At 40.7% G+C, this 16,455-nt stretch overlaps 2 protein-coding genes across 5 annotated transcripts in view; both read right to left on the bottom strand.

Moving 5' to 3' along the window:
- The window catches only part of LOC120562388, a 74,298-nt gene that overhangs the window by 26,388 nt on the left and 31,455 nt on the right, over nucleotides 1–16,455 (bottom strand). The gene's annotated exons all lie outside the window — the stretch shown is intronic.
- LOC120562390 overlaps nucleotides 1–16,455 on the bottom strand; it is an 80,622-nt gene that overhangs the window by 51,711 nt on the left and 12,456 nt on the right. For both annotated transcript variants that reach the window (XM_039806106.1, XM_039806107.1), the window contains one exon: nucleotides 3,201–3,346. In XM_039806106.1, the coding sequence (XP_039662040.1) occupies nucleotides 3,201–3,346 (146 nt within the window). The remainder of the gene's footprint in view (nucleotides 1–3,200; nucleotides 3,347–16,455) is intronic.

The raw sequence follows: 16,455 nt of genomic DNA, 5'->3' as shown, positions 1-16,455 counted from the left end.
CACACTAAATTATAAGTGCAACTAGAGCTGGGCAATTTATCGATATTATATCGATAACGTGATATGAGACTAGATATTGTCTAAGATTTTGGATATAATGTTGTCTTTTCCTGGTTTTAAAGGCTGCATTACAGTAAAGTGATGTCATTTTCTGAACTTACCAGACTGTTGTAACTGTTCTATTATTTGCCTTTTCTCCACTTAGTCATTATATCCACATTACTGATGATTATTTATCAAAAATCTCATTGTGTAAATATTTTGTGAAAACACCAATAGTCAACACTACAATATTGTTGCGGTATTGATATTGAGGTATTTGGTCCAAAATATTGTGATGTTTGATTTTCTCCTTATCGCCCAGCCCTATGTGCAACTTAGTTTGTTATTGTGTTTTTGAGCTAAAATGTTATACACATCATATATATATATATATATACATAAATACATACACACACACTGTATATATGTAATTTATATAGGTTTCTTTTATCAAACATGTTTGGGGCCAGTCAAGAGGTACTTAATTTATCTTTAATAAATCTCATAATGATGGCACGTCACTATATCATAGTCATAGTTTTTATTTCTATCCCTGTTTGGAGCCGATCAGGGGGTACTTGGCTGAGAAAAAATTTGATAGGGTGTACATTATTGAAAAAAGACTGAAAAGCACTGCCTTAGGCCATATGTGTTTAAAGTATGTCTCCCAAACTTAGTTGCTGGTTTGCTGCCAGCCTAGTTATCAATACTTATTATTGATATATTCATCATGAACCCTGATTTTGCCCTCACATTTCACCTAAATGACTTTAAAGAAGTATTTCATTGTTGTCTTTATTAAAGTTGGCATATGAAGGTAATTATGAGTAAAATATTCAAACCAAACTTCATGTTTTTATTGCTACACCATTCTATCAAAAGGAAATATTCTGGATCAGTTCTCCATAATTTTAGACACATGTCCTCCAAAAGTATGTTCGCCCCACCAAATTTCAAGTATAAGATCATACCAGTAGAAAATGTACCTACAGATGTGACTGTCCACTGATATAATGCATGACTTACATCTAAGACAGCTATGTTTCTGCTTTCTCTCAAGATGTAGGATAAACATTTAAACATGTACAGTATAGGCCTCTTAGCTATATGCTGTTCTTTCTGTATGCTGTGCTTGTAATACCCAAAAATGATACTCACTTGAAAAGACAGCCGAGCAAGTCTGGACAAACAGACAATATGGAAAAACGCACGCACGCACTCACGCACGCATGACGCACGCACGCACGCACGCACGCACGCACGCACGCACGCACACACAGATTAGCATTAAAAGTGTTTATATTTCAATTTTAAGTACAGTAGATAGAAACAAGCCCAATAAAAATTACAACAAATACAATGCAGACAGAGCACTTTATATCATTTCTTTATTTTATGTTAAATAATGTGTAAAACAACCATCTGTATTTTGCATAAAGCTTCAGCATACGATTGCCCTGACCTTATGATATGTAATACCAAGTGTTTTACTTAAAATATGCTCTGTGTGCGAAGCAAAACCACACCAAATACGCAAACTTGCAGAGACTAGCGTTAAAATTAAGTGAACATGAAGAAATTATTTTAGAATCAGTTTCCTATGATGCTGTCCCAGTGACTTCCACCTCACACAGTGTCAGGTATTCTCGTCTTCCAGGAATCACGATGTTGACAAAACGACCTTCCATTCCATTACACACAAAGGTTTGGGAGGACCCAGCTGCCATAGACGAGATAACAGCACATCTGAAGAAAAATAAAATGAAACAGAACTATGAGTAAAACTAGTAATAGTAGATAACTTCATTGTCCCCGTGGGGCAGTTGTGTTTGCGGCACAGTCGCAAGGCACTTCTTGATCAGACATATGACACAAACAAACAGTCCCTACATCAGACACCGACAGACAACATAAAGAACATAAATCACACACTACAATACACTATACACCTTTGGGGTATGACCAGGCCAGCTGAACATCTTGCTTATTTTGACTGATTGACTTATTTATGGCTTGTGGTACAAAAGAGAATTTGGATCTGTTCTTGATCAGAAGGGGTTGGCAGAAATGAGGCCTAGAAGGCAGTAGTTTAAAATGTGATGCCAGGGGCTGTGTGCAGACACATACAATGTTATTGGCCTTTCTCACCATTCGGTTTTTGTAAATGTGTTGGTAGGGTTATTCCATGTAACTTACTGGCAGTTCTAACTGTTTATTTGATTGTCTTTTTCTGAGACTCAGTGGCATTTCCAAACCAGTAGATAATACAGCAAGTTAAAACAATTTCAATAAAAGCAGCATAAAACATTGTAACTTGGTTACCAGCTTATTAGAAGCGTGAACTCGTTTGCAGCCCAACATTATTCAAATGTGCGCACGCACACAGCTCTTTTGCCTTTTTTCAAGAATGAGTCATTATACATTTTTTAACATAATTTATTCATGACTAACACAGCCTGTAGCCAGCCTCCTTTTCACCTCCTCAGCAGCCATTTTCAGGTTAATCGAAAGGCATCACCTGACCGCTCATTTACCGTGCAACCTGGAGCGCAACTCAGAGCTCAAGCCCGAGCCCAAACCAAGCCTGTGTGAAATGATAGAAATTAAGAAGATCTTTGCAAAGATCTTCAGCTCTAGTTTACACATCCAATGTTAAATGTTTTATAAGACACAAAGTGCAGTTACCTGGGGTTACCGTTGCCATTGTCATTGAGGGAATTTCCAATGCGGATCTCAGCACCATTAATTCTCCCAGCACAACAATCTCCTCTATTGGTGATGGTGATATTGTTGATCTGATATGTCTTCAGGAGGTCCAGTCTCCACCATGGTTTGAAATCTTTCTTAGTGTGGGAACAGGATCCCTCTCTCAAGTTGCTAGCACGATTTCCATCAATGGCCCTTTCAGGGACCTCTTTCTCATACAGGGAGGACTGAATTACGCTTCCACCTCTAGCAATGTTAGTATCTAGACAAAGTTACAAAATGTTTCATTAAAGACAGTTTATGGAAGGCACAGACATATAACATGTGTTGATCTGACCAAATGTTCCACCAAAAAGGCAGTCAGTATAATTGATTGAACTTTGAATGTGACTGCTCAATGTCATCTATTGGTCACATTAAATGGTATAAATCACCAGTTGGAGCTGTGTTACCTAAAGCCTGACCAGTGACTTCCACCTCACACAGTGTCAGGTATTCATGTCTTCCAGGAATCACAATGTTGATATAACGACCTTCCATTCCATTACACTCAAAGGTTTGGGAGGTCCCAGCTTTGATAGACGAGATAACAGCACATCTGAAGAAAAATAAAATGAAACAGAACTATGAGTAAAACTGGGTTACCACACAGACTATGAATAAATCTTACCACTAGTTGTACTTAAATTCTGATCATGCTATTGCTGTGAAAACTATGGCTTTCTATTAGGGACGTATGTAGATGTCCAGAGCACTAATCTCGTGTAATTTACACTAGAGCTGTTATCGGGCCTTAAAAGTTTGTCCCAACAAGGCCCAAGCCCGACAAGTACATTTTGATTGACAGCTTTTTCAAAGCCCGAATCCATTTACAGCCCGACATTATTGAAATGTGCGCACACACACAGCTCTTTTGCCTTTTGTCAAGAATGAGCCATTTATAAATGTTTTAACATAATTTATTCATGACTAACGTAGGCTACAGGCCACGTGGAAGTTGGAACAAAGAAATAAAATAAGTCCTCCAGAGGCCAGCCTCCGTTTCACCTTCTGAGCATCCATTTTCACTAAACAAAATGCATCACCTGACCGCTCATTTACTGTGCAACCCGGAGCGCGAGCCCGGACCGAGCCCGTGTAAAATGATAGAAATTTAGACCGAACCCGTTGGGTCCCGTCAGATTCCAGCAAAGATCTTCAGCTCTAATTTATCCAATCCAATCCACTTTATTTATATAGCACAATTTTAACAAACACAAGGTTTCCAAAGTGCTGCACAAAAAGATAAAACTAAATAAATAGATAACAATAAAAGCACAGAAGTACCCAATATAAAGATAAATTCAATAACAATAAAAATAAAATAAAATAAGTAAAATAAATAAAAACTAAAATGCACTGTCTGCTCACAATTAAAATAAGCAAGTATACACATAATATCAACACTCTACCTGGTGTTAAAAGCCAAAGAAAAGAGGTGGGTTTTAAGAAGAGTTTTAAAATTAGACAGAGAAGAGGCCTGTCTAATGTGCAGAGACAGTCCATGTTCCACAGTTTTGGAGCTGCAACGGCAAACGCTCGATCCCCTCTGAGCTTGAGCCTAGCTTTAGGCACCATCAGGAGCAGCTGGTCAGCTGACCTGAGAGATTGGCTAGGAGTGCAGCAGCTTAGAGAGGTAAGGTGGGGCAAGGCCATTCAAGGCTTTAAAAACAAATAAAAGAATTTTAAAATGAATCCTGAAATGGACAGGCAACCAGTGGAGTGAAGCTAAAATAGGTGAAATGTGCTCATACTTTCTTTCCAGTTAAAAGACGTGCAGCAGCATTTTGTACCAGTTGAAGACGAGCAACGGAGGACCCACTAGCCCCTATGTAAAGTGCATTACAGTTATCCAGCCGAGTGGTCACAAAGGCGTGGATTACGGTCTCAAAGTGTTGTCTCTGAAGGACTACTTTGATTTTTGCCAGCTGCCTTAATTGGAAAAAACTAGACTTCACCACAGCTTTAATCTGGCTGTCAAATTTGAGGTCAGAGTCCACTTTTACCCCCAAATCTTTTACAATTTGCTTGCGATACTGTGCAGAGAACCCAAATCAACTAGGGGGGTGGTCACAGAAGTTCCACCAAAGACCATGACTTCTGTCTTTTCTTCATTAAAATTTAGAAAATTCAAAGACATCCTAGCTTTAATGTCATGGAAACACTGTAGCAGTGGGTTAACAGAGTAGGACTCTGACTTTTTGAGGGGGACATAGATCTGGCTGTCATCCGCATAACAGTGAAAAGAAATGCCATGTTTCCTAAGAATGGAACCAAGTGGGAGTAGATAAATAGAAAATAAAAGAGGGCCAAGCACAGAGCCCTGTGGGACCCCACATGAGAGAGGAGCAGTGGAGGACACCGAGTCATCAAGGCACAGAAAGTCCGATGTGACAGGTAGGACTTGAACCATTCCAGTGCTATGCCACTGACGCCCACCCACTGCTTCAAACAAGCAATAAGGATGTCATGGTCCACTGTATCAAATGCTGCAGTCAAATCTAAAAGTACAAGGATAACACAGTGACCAGAGTCAGTAGCTAAAAAGATATCATTAAAAACTCTTAAAAGCGCTGATTCTGTGCTGTGCAATGTTTTAAAACCGGATTGGAAAATTTCGAGAATACTTTGTTCATTTAAAAAGTCCATGAGCTGGGAATATACAATCTTCTCTAAGATTTTAGATAAGAAGGGCAATTTGGAGATAGGCCTAAAGTTTACCAAAATAGTAGGATCCAGCCCAGGTTTTTTTAATAAAGGCAGTACAACTGCATGTTTAAGATTTACAGGAACTACTCCAGACTGCTATTAATAACTGTGAGACAAGATGGACCAACAGTAGGAAAAATCTCCTTAAAAAGTTGGTGCGGGACAGTATCATCCGGAGAACCCGAGTGCTTCAGATGACCCACAGTCTCCTGCACAAAAGGCAGGGTCACAGGCTCAAGCATGTCGAATACAGCAGGGCAGGGGACAAACACCGAAGGATCAGAAGCAGCAGGTGAACTAAGTGATCTGGTAGAAGTGACTTTATCAATGAAGTAGTGAAGAAAATTCTCACACACAGCAGGAGAGGCCTCATTTACATTTTGTGGTGCATTTAAAGCCGAGTTAATAACTTTAAACAACACACGAGGTTTACAACAGTTTAGAAGAACAATGTCAGAAAAATATATTCTTTTAGCCTCTTTCACAGTGGATTGGTAATGACGCCAGCAATCCCTCAATATTTGAAAAGACACTTACAATTTGTCCTTTTTCCACTTTTGTTCAGTTCTTTGACAATCCTCTCTGGCAGTGCGGGTAGCTTCATTCAGCCAAGGCTCTGATTTGGCTTTCTGCTGCCTGGTCTTTAATGGAGTCACAATGTCTATAGCAGTTTGACAAGTGTCGGGTAGCCATGAGTTAAGAGCCTCTGTATCCTCACACACAGACTCGGGAATGACGCAGATTTGGCTGAAAACTGCAGAGAAGTGAGCAGCAGTGGAAGGGTTAATAACTCGACATGGGCGAGCAGCAGCGCAATGTTTAACTGTTTGACAGCAAACAGCAGCTTCAAAAAGTACAGGCATCTGATCTGAGAAAAAAGCGTCACAGACCACCAGGTTAAGAACAGGCAAACCATAAGATAAAACAAGATCAAGTGTGTGACCATGTTCATGTGTAGGCCCACGGACAGACTGCACAAGATTAAAAGAGTCAATGAGGTTTAAAAAGTCTCGCGCCAAAGGGTTCTCAGGGCAACTCACATGAATATTACAATCTCCAACAATAAGGACCGGGTCATATTTGGGCATAATATCAGCCAAAAACACAGAAAATTTGGTTAAAAAGTCTTTGTTGTATTTGGGAGGCCGGTAGACCACAGCACACAACACCGAGTTAGAATGCCCCAACTCACACAAACTGAGTTCAAAGCTGGTGAAGGATGAAGGCGATAACTGTTTACATTTAAAGTCATTCTTAAAAACAGTCGTAATTCCTCCTCCCCTGCCAGACGTCCGAGGAGAATTAAAAACACAGCACTCATCATGTAAAAGTTTGGTGAAAACACCGGACTCACCAACACTCAGCCAGTTCTTGGAGATAAAGAGAAAATCCAGTTCCCGGGATATGAAGAAATCCTTAAGGATAAATGATTTATTCACAAGTGATCTGGCGTTTACCAGGCCAAACCTGGTAAGAGCGGGCGGGTGAGGGCGAACAGCCGACAAGGAGGCCCGACACAGAGGCCGCAGGTTCCCCAGACTTACTCCGGGCCAGCGGAGACGAGGAGAGCAGGGTCCGCTGAGCTGGAACACCACATCCGGGCCACTAACCAGGCAGCGACAGGGTCCAGCGAACGTTGAGAGATACAGAGGCGAGGCCCTGCTCCACATCCACCCCGATCAGGGCGTACCAACCCGGCCCTCAGCCTCACGAGACAGCCACCACGGTTACTCCGGCGGCGGTGCCGCTTTCACCGCGGGAGTGGCGCTGCAGCGCGGCAGAGGTATGTCGGGATGTCCAATAAGAAAGAAGGCAGAGTTTTATGTCCATAATAATCAAAGTTGACAAGGTTTTTGGCGGAGGTTCTCAGATCATTGTGTTTGGCGATCATACACCAGCAGAGTGTTGACGGTATGTGCAACAATTGTTGCAAGCAATAGAGACACATACAACAGTCGGAGCAGCTGACGGTCCGCATCACACACTGGAGCCATCTTGCTTAGCCTCCTACACATCCAATGTTAAATGTTTGAATCTAATACTGTATAAGACAGAAAGTGCAGTTACCTGGGGTTATCGTTGCCATTGTCAATGAGAGAATTTCCAATGCGGATCTCAGCACCATTGATTCTCTCATGGCAACAATCTCCTCTGTTGGTGATGGTGACAGTGTTGATTTGATATGTCTTCAGGAGGTCCAGTCTCCACCATGGTTTAAAATCATGGTTAGTGTGGGTACAGGATCCCTGTGCCCAGTCGCTAGCACGATTTCCATCAATGGCCCTTTCAGGGACAGCATTCCCATGCTGGGAGGAGCAGTGATTAGTTACGAAATGTGATAATGAAGATAGATAGATAGATAGATAGATAGATAGATAGATAGATAGATTAGATAGATAGATAGATAGATAGATAAACAGAGACATAATGTAGATGGATTGACATATTGCATATGTCTATTAAATACTAAAATGTGAATAAATTGGGGAATAGCAATAATATTTGTCAACCAATCAAAAGAATAATCTCACCAAATGTGGCGCTGGTCTGTCCTAGAACAGCCAGCAAGACAAAGACCACAGATGGATTCATCATCCTGTGGAGGAAGTTCAAATTCTAAAATGTTTATTTTGACATTAAATTAAATGCATTATTGTAAAGTAGAATGTAATTAATGACTGTACATTTTTTTAAATACTGGTAAATAAACAAGTTGTAAAAATAAGTATTAGAAGTTTGCTGGAATTGAAATATCACTTCCTACATGTTTATGGTTGTTGACAGGTAAGTATTGACTTTTTACTCATAAAGGTTTTATTGAAGGTATTATTGTACTGCACTAGGGGCTGTTGATGATCGTCAGGATCGTTCCCAGATGAGTGCATGTGCTGCTTGTTCTAACACAACACAATTATCAGCTCTTCTTTCTGAAGTGCAGACAGCAGCGTTCAGAATCCTGTCTATCTTCCAAAATATATATAGGCTCATCCAAAATCTGGTTTACGTGGGCGTAGTCTAGTTAGTTTTTAGTTATTCCATCCTCCTGATCCATGCAGGTTTCTGTTGGGCGGGGCCAGATTAACATGTCAGGGAGTCCGAGGTCAACCGTTTCTGCTCAGCTTGGATTGAACATTATTTCAGACTCTGACCCCCAAATATATCTCAAGCATCACAATATAAATACATTCATAAGATAATGTGTGTGTGTGTGTGTGTGATATTTCCTGATACCTGAGGAGGGGAAAGATTAAGAGTGTCTACAAACCCACTGTACAAACAAAGAAAAGAAATGCAACCTCCCTGAATATTCAGGTATGTGTATCTCTTCACCCTGAGCAAATGAATCTGTTAATGCATAATTTAAAATGAGAAGAAAATGAGCTTTTTATTGGTCCTCAATACAGAAAATGCAGGTGTTGCAGCAGCACAAAAACAGCAACTAGTAGAGATAATTAGAGAGTAAAAATATACGTAATAGTTAAATAAAACTAAAATAAGAAAATAATACAAAAAATACAAAAGTATTAAAGAGCAAATTGAGATGGTAAGGTGAGAGTAGTTATTAATAACATCACAGTCATCATGTTAACAGACGATGTGTTTAACCCTCCTGTTTTATAGCATTTAAATAAAAATAATTTAATCGTAAAGATTTCTTTATTAAACCTTTATTTAACCAGGTAGGCCGTTGAGAAAAGATTCTCATTTGCAACGGCCACCTGGCCAAGAATAAAGCATAACCGTGCAAGACAACATACAGTATACATTCAGTAAAATACAGAATACCATATGTTACATAAACTACAGATTAAGTCGACATTACAAAGCCGGCGCAAAATGAGTTATAAGTAAGAAAATGGATATGCGAGAGTGAATTTGTAATAACACAATATAAATGAATATAAAGTCTATATAAATGCTGAACTGTAGTAAAGAGTAAATATACACATAGTGAAGTAGGTCAGTAGATGTGCAAAAATTTTACAACAACATTGGTGGGAAAAATAACAGTTGAGCATGCCAGGGTAGATGGACATGTCCAAAAGAGAATAAACAGATATGATAGCATTTCAGGTGAAGATGTGCAACTATGCAACTCTGCAATGGGGCATGACAGAGATAATGGAATAGGGTGTGCAAAACAGTGGATGAATGAAGGAGAACAGTTAGCACGTACAGTGATCAGACAGGAGCTCAGACAGATGTACTTTAAAGGCAGTTAATGGGATAAGGGTTTTGAGTTTCAGGGTTTTTTGTAGTTCATTCCAGTCATTTGCAGCTAAGAACTAAGGATTGGCAGCCAAAGGAGGTGTGGGCTTTTGGGATGACCAAGGACAGATAACTGCTTGAGCGAAGGCTGCAGTTGGGTAAAGCGATTGTGACCAGTGAGCTTAGGTACAGCGTGGCTTTGTCTAGCAAGAACTTGTAAATGAGTTGGTACCAGTGAGTTAAGCTTCGAGTGTAACGAGGGCCAGCCAACTAATGCATAGAGGTTGCAGTGGTGGGTGTTAAAAGAGGCTCATTTTCGCATATCCATCGACTGTATGTTGTCTTGCACGCTTAGGCTTTTCTTGGCCAGGTCGCCATCTGTTCTCAACGGCCTACCTGGTTAAATAAAGGTTAAATAAAGAAATAAAAAACATCCTCATACAATCTAAGTAAACATCCGCATACAATCTTTCAGTATTTGTGGATGACTGTCATTTCAAGTTTTTACAGTCTGTCTCCACTTGAAAACCAGGAAGCAATAAAAACACTGCCTTGTAGACTTAAGCATATTTGCTCCATGAGCTTGTTTTTTTGGAATTGTACTTTGGACTACGAGCTCTGCCCATCCAGATTCATGAGAATCTTCTGCATCACTTTGAAAGTGCATTTGAGGTCTGCTGGGTAACTCAAGTTCAGACAGTATATTAGTCCAAATAACAAAGCACAGGCAGATTAATCCACTTCTCATTGCATTGAGCTGTATGTTCATAATTCATCTGAATGTTCTTTTAATCAAGTTTTACAGACAAGAATGAATCATTTAATGAAGATAAACACCATTAATTCATGTAATTTAAGCAAACTCCTAATTTGCTAACCAAAACACATGCCCAGTGTAAAGATAAGTATATATTATGGATAAGGATGTTAGTCATTAAGTTGACCTCTCTTCTTCTCCTGGGGGAAAGTCCTGTTTGTTTTGACTGTGTTATTGCATGTTTCATAAAGACTTCTCTCTTACAGTTTGGTCCACATAAAGCCCTAAAAAGGTAACTCAGCTATCAAAGAAAAAAATGACAAAAAGGTCCAAAAAAGTGGCAAAAACATTGGATGGCAAATACTTGACTCACACAATAAGAAGCTACTCTTTTAATGTCTGTGTCACGATGTTTTAATACAAAAGTAGCTTTATGCAACATTATCAGAGCTGAATATTTCATCACTGAAGTGTTAGAGCATTTCATGTCTTGATTTGGACGTTCATTTACATTTCAAAAGGTTGTAAATCTAGCTTTTTTACGGTGAGTAGGGATGCACTGAATCCAGATTTGTGGGGTTCAGCTGAATCCTGAACCCCCTGGTTGAGATTGTGCTGACTCCTCCTCCCATCCTCAGTCCATGAACCCAGTAAACACATGAATGAAGTAAACAGGGACTGTCCTTCCTTTGCCGTACCTGAAGTTGCTGCATTCTGGCTGCTGTCTGGAGATTCCTTCATGAACAACTCGTATTCTTCCAGATGTTTCGTACCAGATGTTGTAACAGCGGCCATGTTGTGTATAGTTTAGGGTCCTCACCACCACCAGACCAATCAGCATTGAGCAGATTGAACATGTAGCTGGACTTGAATGGCCTTCTTTTGACTGAAAGTACTGCCAAACAACAACTTTTTCTGCTCACCAGATCCATGTCCACTTTCTCACAGCCTGTTGCATTTAACTCTCCACCTACGTAAACACCTTCCTGTAATCAACGGCGCCGTCACTACGGTGACCAGCGTAGCGCGCCGAGTGCAAGCGTAGGGTTCGGTTCCCTGGGAAACAATTCTAAGGTTCGGCAGAAACCAAACCCTGTCAAAAAGCCTGTTGGGGACCAAGAAGCTGGTTAAACAGTGATTTGGCTCAGACTGAGCTGAAGGCAAGACAAAGGATCTTGGCCTACATGTGAATCCCAAAGCCAGTTTCACCAAACTCCTACAGGCAGAGTCGCCAAGATGGAGATTCTACCTTCACTACATGCTCGGCAAGGCAGACTGGTGGTGAGACAAAGAACTGCTTCACACCTGTGACAAAGTTGCAGCTTTCCCATTGGCCGTCGGGCCTTTGAATGCACCACCCCGCCACTAGGAGGTGGAGATACGATAAAAGCTGTTCCTTCGCTTTTCCACCGTGACCCAGGTTACTACAGGAAGCACTCTAGTCCAGGCTAGCTAGCCAGTATCACCTCGCTGGTCGAGTTGGAGCTCGGACAATTTTATATCTGTCTGATATACAAAGGGGATCCAAGGAAATACTGACAGAGTATTCCCTCTATCTGCAGCGGGTTTAATCAGCCTGGATTTAAGAAAGGGACTACGTCTGTTCTTCTTGTGGAGTCGACCTGGATTGCGTGTTCGTTCACTGCTCTGGACGGAACGGATCGTTAAACTCTGGCGAGAGATTTAACTGACAAACAACGCACAGTAAGGCTGTACACAGTTCTGGGCAGATATTAGGACTAGTGCGTTTTGGTTTGTTATTAATGAGAAAAGGTTTCGCTACCGCTTGTGCCATTAATGTGATCTGATTGTAATCATGTACTGGTCATATCTGGTTACTAATCTGTTGCTGTGAATGTATAACTGATCATTATACCGTTTGATTATGTTGTGTTAAGTAGCTGGGTTAAAACCATAAACGCTACCTGCTAGACCACTCCTTTCACGGAGTTTAGTTACTGTCCGCGAGATAATCGCAGTGAATCAGCTGTTAGCCACTGGAGTGGTTATAGTGGCCGTTTCCCTCGGTAAATCAAAAGTCTCAGTCTGTCCTAACTACACGTGGGGTCCAGACCTGGGTGGCTGAGGGAGCTGGCCATTATCTATAACTTAGATCAGAGTGTTTCTTTTCTTTTCCTCCTTTATTCTGTTCCTTTTACTAACCCACACGCGGACATATAAGCTAACCACGTAGCTCCTGAGCTAACGCTGCTAACTTAACCACGTGGGGTTTGTATAGAGCTTATAGGTGATTTAGCATATGGTATAAAGGTGCGCGTTGCCTAGCAACCCCCACCTCGGCTTCTTCCTCTCCGTGCACTCAGCACCGCTACCGCCCTCTTGAGGCTAAATGGTTTTGTGCAGCTCACAGGAGTAGCCATTTTTGGAGTTGTTTTTGTATTAGAACTACATTGCGACACCTCCCCTCCCCTTTCACTCACTCTCTCTCACACATACGCACACACACACACACACACACACACACACACACAGACACAGACACAGACACACACACACACACACACAGACAGACACGCACACACACACACAGACACATACACACACACACACACACACACACACACACACACACACACACACAAACACACACAAACGAAAAAACGTTCTACAAGACATGCTGCTTTTGTTTTTGCTTTGTTTGGTTGTGATATTGTAGAATGTATATACGTTTTATTATTGAAGGATTATTGATTGGCTATTGATAATTGTGACGTTAATAAATTCGATCATACTTAATTAGCAGTTGCTGGTGATTATTGGTGTATTTGTTGTGATAACTGCTGGTCGAACGGGTCGCGCTCGAAATCACCCCTTCCTTTAATTCCTTTTTAAAGGATTACCACAGAAATGAGACTGTTCCACAGTTTGATTATTGGTCCCTGACTAGCAGGGTGGTGCCCCGTTTTGATTGTTTGTCGATTTGATAAAGTTATTAATAACCATATTCATAACTTTATTAATATTGATAAAACATATTTGATAGTTTGCCAATGATCAAATCTGTACCCTACGTGAATCCTACAAGCCCAATATTCAGCCGAATCAGAAACCTAATCCTGGATTCGGTGCATCCCTGACAGTAAGTAAACTGTTGTCCACCACAGTCAACTTTAATCAAATAAAACTAAAATAAAGTCGTAGATAGTATGTCGAAAGAATGTCATAAAAATTCACGATGTAATATTTTCTTTGATTTATTTATTCATTGTAACAAATGATTTGATTTTTCAGAATTACATGTCAGGAAATACAGTAATACAAGTTTTAATATTAACACGTTTTTTAACTCTTCAGTTTATTTTGCAACAAACAAAAAGAAAAATTCACTTTTTTACACAACGAAGATCAAACAGATAAAACTTTTGGTACAAAATCTTAAAAAAACTTTTCAATGAACTCTCTACAGAAATCCAACCTGATGAATTGTCTCCATCTGAACCTCCACTCACTCACTCACTCATTCATTCATCCATTCATTCATCCACTCACTCACTCATTCATTCATTCATTCATTCATTCATTCATTCATTCATTCATCCACTCACTCTTTGAGTCTGATCTGTTTATAAAAGGGTTCCTGGACGGATATTTTCTGTCTGCTGTAAAAACTAACAGAAAGTTTTGCATTAAAATCTGAAATGTGTCTGTGTGTGTCCGTCTGTGTGTGTGTGTCTGTGTGTGTCCGTCTGTGTGTGTGTGTCTTTCTGTCTGTGTGTGTCTGTGTTTTGTGTCTGTGTGTGTGTTTGTGTGTGTGTCTGTGTGTGTTTGTGTGTGAATGTGTTTTTGTGTCTGTGTGTGTGTGTGTCGTGTGTGTGTGTGGGGGGGGGGGGGGGGGGGGGGGGGGGGGGGGGGGGGGGGGGGGGGGGGGGGGGGGGGGGGGGGGGGGGGGGGGGGGGGGGGGGGGGGGGGGGGGGGGGGGGGGGGGGGGGGGGGGGGGGGGGGGGGGGGGGTGGGTGTGGGGGTGGGGGGGTGTGGGGGGGGGGGTTGGGGGGGTGTGTCTGTGTCTAGCTAGATCATAATTTGCACTAACTGTATATTGACACGTTACTACACTTCAGTATTTATATAGACTGTCTATTCATGTATATTGTGTTATTACCTCATCACTTTCGCATAACCATCGACTTACTTATACCTCACTTTGCGCCAGTTTTGTAATGCCTACTTAATCTGTATTTTAACCAGTATTTAATGTAGCCTATTGTATTCTGTATTCTTGCACTTTATGGAATGTGAAACTGTATGTTGTCTTACACGTTTATGCTTTTCTTGGCCAGTTCGCCATCTGTCCTCAACGGCCTAGCTGGTTAAATAAAGGTTAAATAAAAGAATAAAAAGCATCCTTGTACAACCAAAGTAAACATCCTTATACAATCAAAGTAAACATCATTTTACAATCTTTCAGTATTTGTGGATGACTCAAGTTTTTACAGTCGGTCAATTTGCTCCATGAGCTTGTTTTTTTGGAATTGTATTTTGGACGATGAGCTCTGTCCATCCAGATTCATGAGAATCTTCTGCATCACTTTGAAAGTGCATTTGAGGTCTGCTGGGTAACTCAGGTTCAGACAGTATATTAGTCCAAATAACAAAGCACAGGCAGATTAATCTGCTTCTCATTGCATTGATCTGTAGGTTTATAATTCATCTGAATTTTCTTTTAATCACGTTTTACAGACAAGAATGAATCATTTAATGAAGATAAACACCATTAATTCAAATAATGTAATTTAAGCAAACTCCTAATTTGCTAACCAAAACACATACCCATGTATATTTTTTGAGTGTATAGATAAGTATATATTATGGATAAGGATGTTAGTCATTAAGTTGGTTTTTGATTTCACACGGGACATGAACCCTGATCTCCTGGGGGAAAGTCCTGTGTTAGTGATCAGTAATTAGCCTGTGTCTATGTTATCTCCTTACATATACCTACGCTCTCCGTCTCTGTAAGATTGGGAATGATTGAGATTTCTCTCGGCACAGCTACCAGAAGACTTCACACTTTCAGACAGGTTGCTCACGTCACATCTACGTCTTCAAGCTCAGTTGGAGGCTGCTCAGTAACGCTCAGCCAGCACCGGGAAAGAGACTTCTGACATCCTTCACTGGTCTCAGACCAGAGACATGGGGTCTACTGGTCCATTTATTTTACTGTCTATGCTTCCACCCTCCTACGGGGTCTATAAGCTAACTGCAGAGGGTCTAGTGAATGCTCAGTTTTCCCTAATATTTCAGACGTCACCTCACCAATTTTTCAAATGCTTTCATTACAATTTATATAAGTGACACTGGTCTAAAATCATTAAGGGTTTTGGGGTTGTTGGATTTGGGAACAGGGACCACCACAGCATCATTCCAGACCTCAGGTACTAGTTGTGCCTCTAAAGATTTGTTAAAAATGGAAATGGAAAGGAGGACTCAATTGCTTTGCACAGGTTTTGAGTATGTGCCCACAGATGTTGTCTGGACCATGGCTTTTGTTAACTCTTATGGCGAGGAAGGCTTTGTGCACTTCTTTTTGTCTTATGTTAAAGTGTTGAACGTTTATGAGCTGGTTACTCAAATTGTAGATCTCATTGCTAAAATCAAAGGTATCTAAACGATTGTAATATTGGTTAAGAGCGCTGGCCTGCTCGGTGTCTGAACTGAACCCATCCAGGGTGACTGGACTGCTGCTTTAGATTCTGGAGACCTGCTAGGGTTTTTCATGCTGTCCCAGGCTGATCCAAGGTTGTTTGTTGCCGTCTTGGTCTCCAGTTTATTTTTATAGTCATGTTTTGCTTTGAGAATTTCTTTTAGATCCTTTTTTGCTATTTGCAGTTCAGCGATGTCACCCTGCTTAAAGCATGACTTTTTTCTCTAAGCTATCCTTGTCAGTTTTAGTTATCCATGGTTTGTTGTTAGGATAGATTTTTACCCAGTTGCATGAAACAATCATGTCTCTACAAAAAGCAATATATGAGCAT

This window comes from Perca fluviatilis, chromosome 7, assembly GCF_010015445.1.
Source record: "Perca fluviatilis chromosome 7, GENO_Pfluv_1.0, whole genome shotgun sequence".
Lineage (NCBI taxonomy): Eukaryota > Metazoa > Chordata > Actinopteri > Perciformes > Percidae > Perca > Perca fluviatilis.
This window is presented reverse-complemented; position numbering and strand designations above follow the sequence as displayed.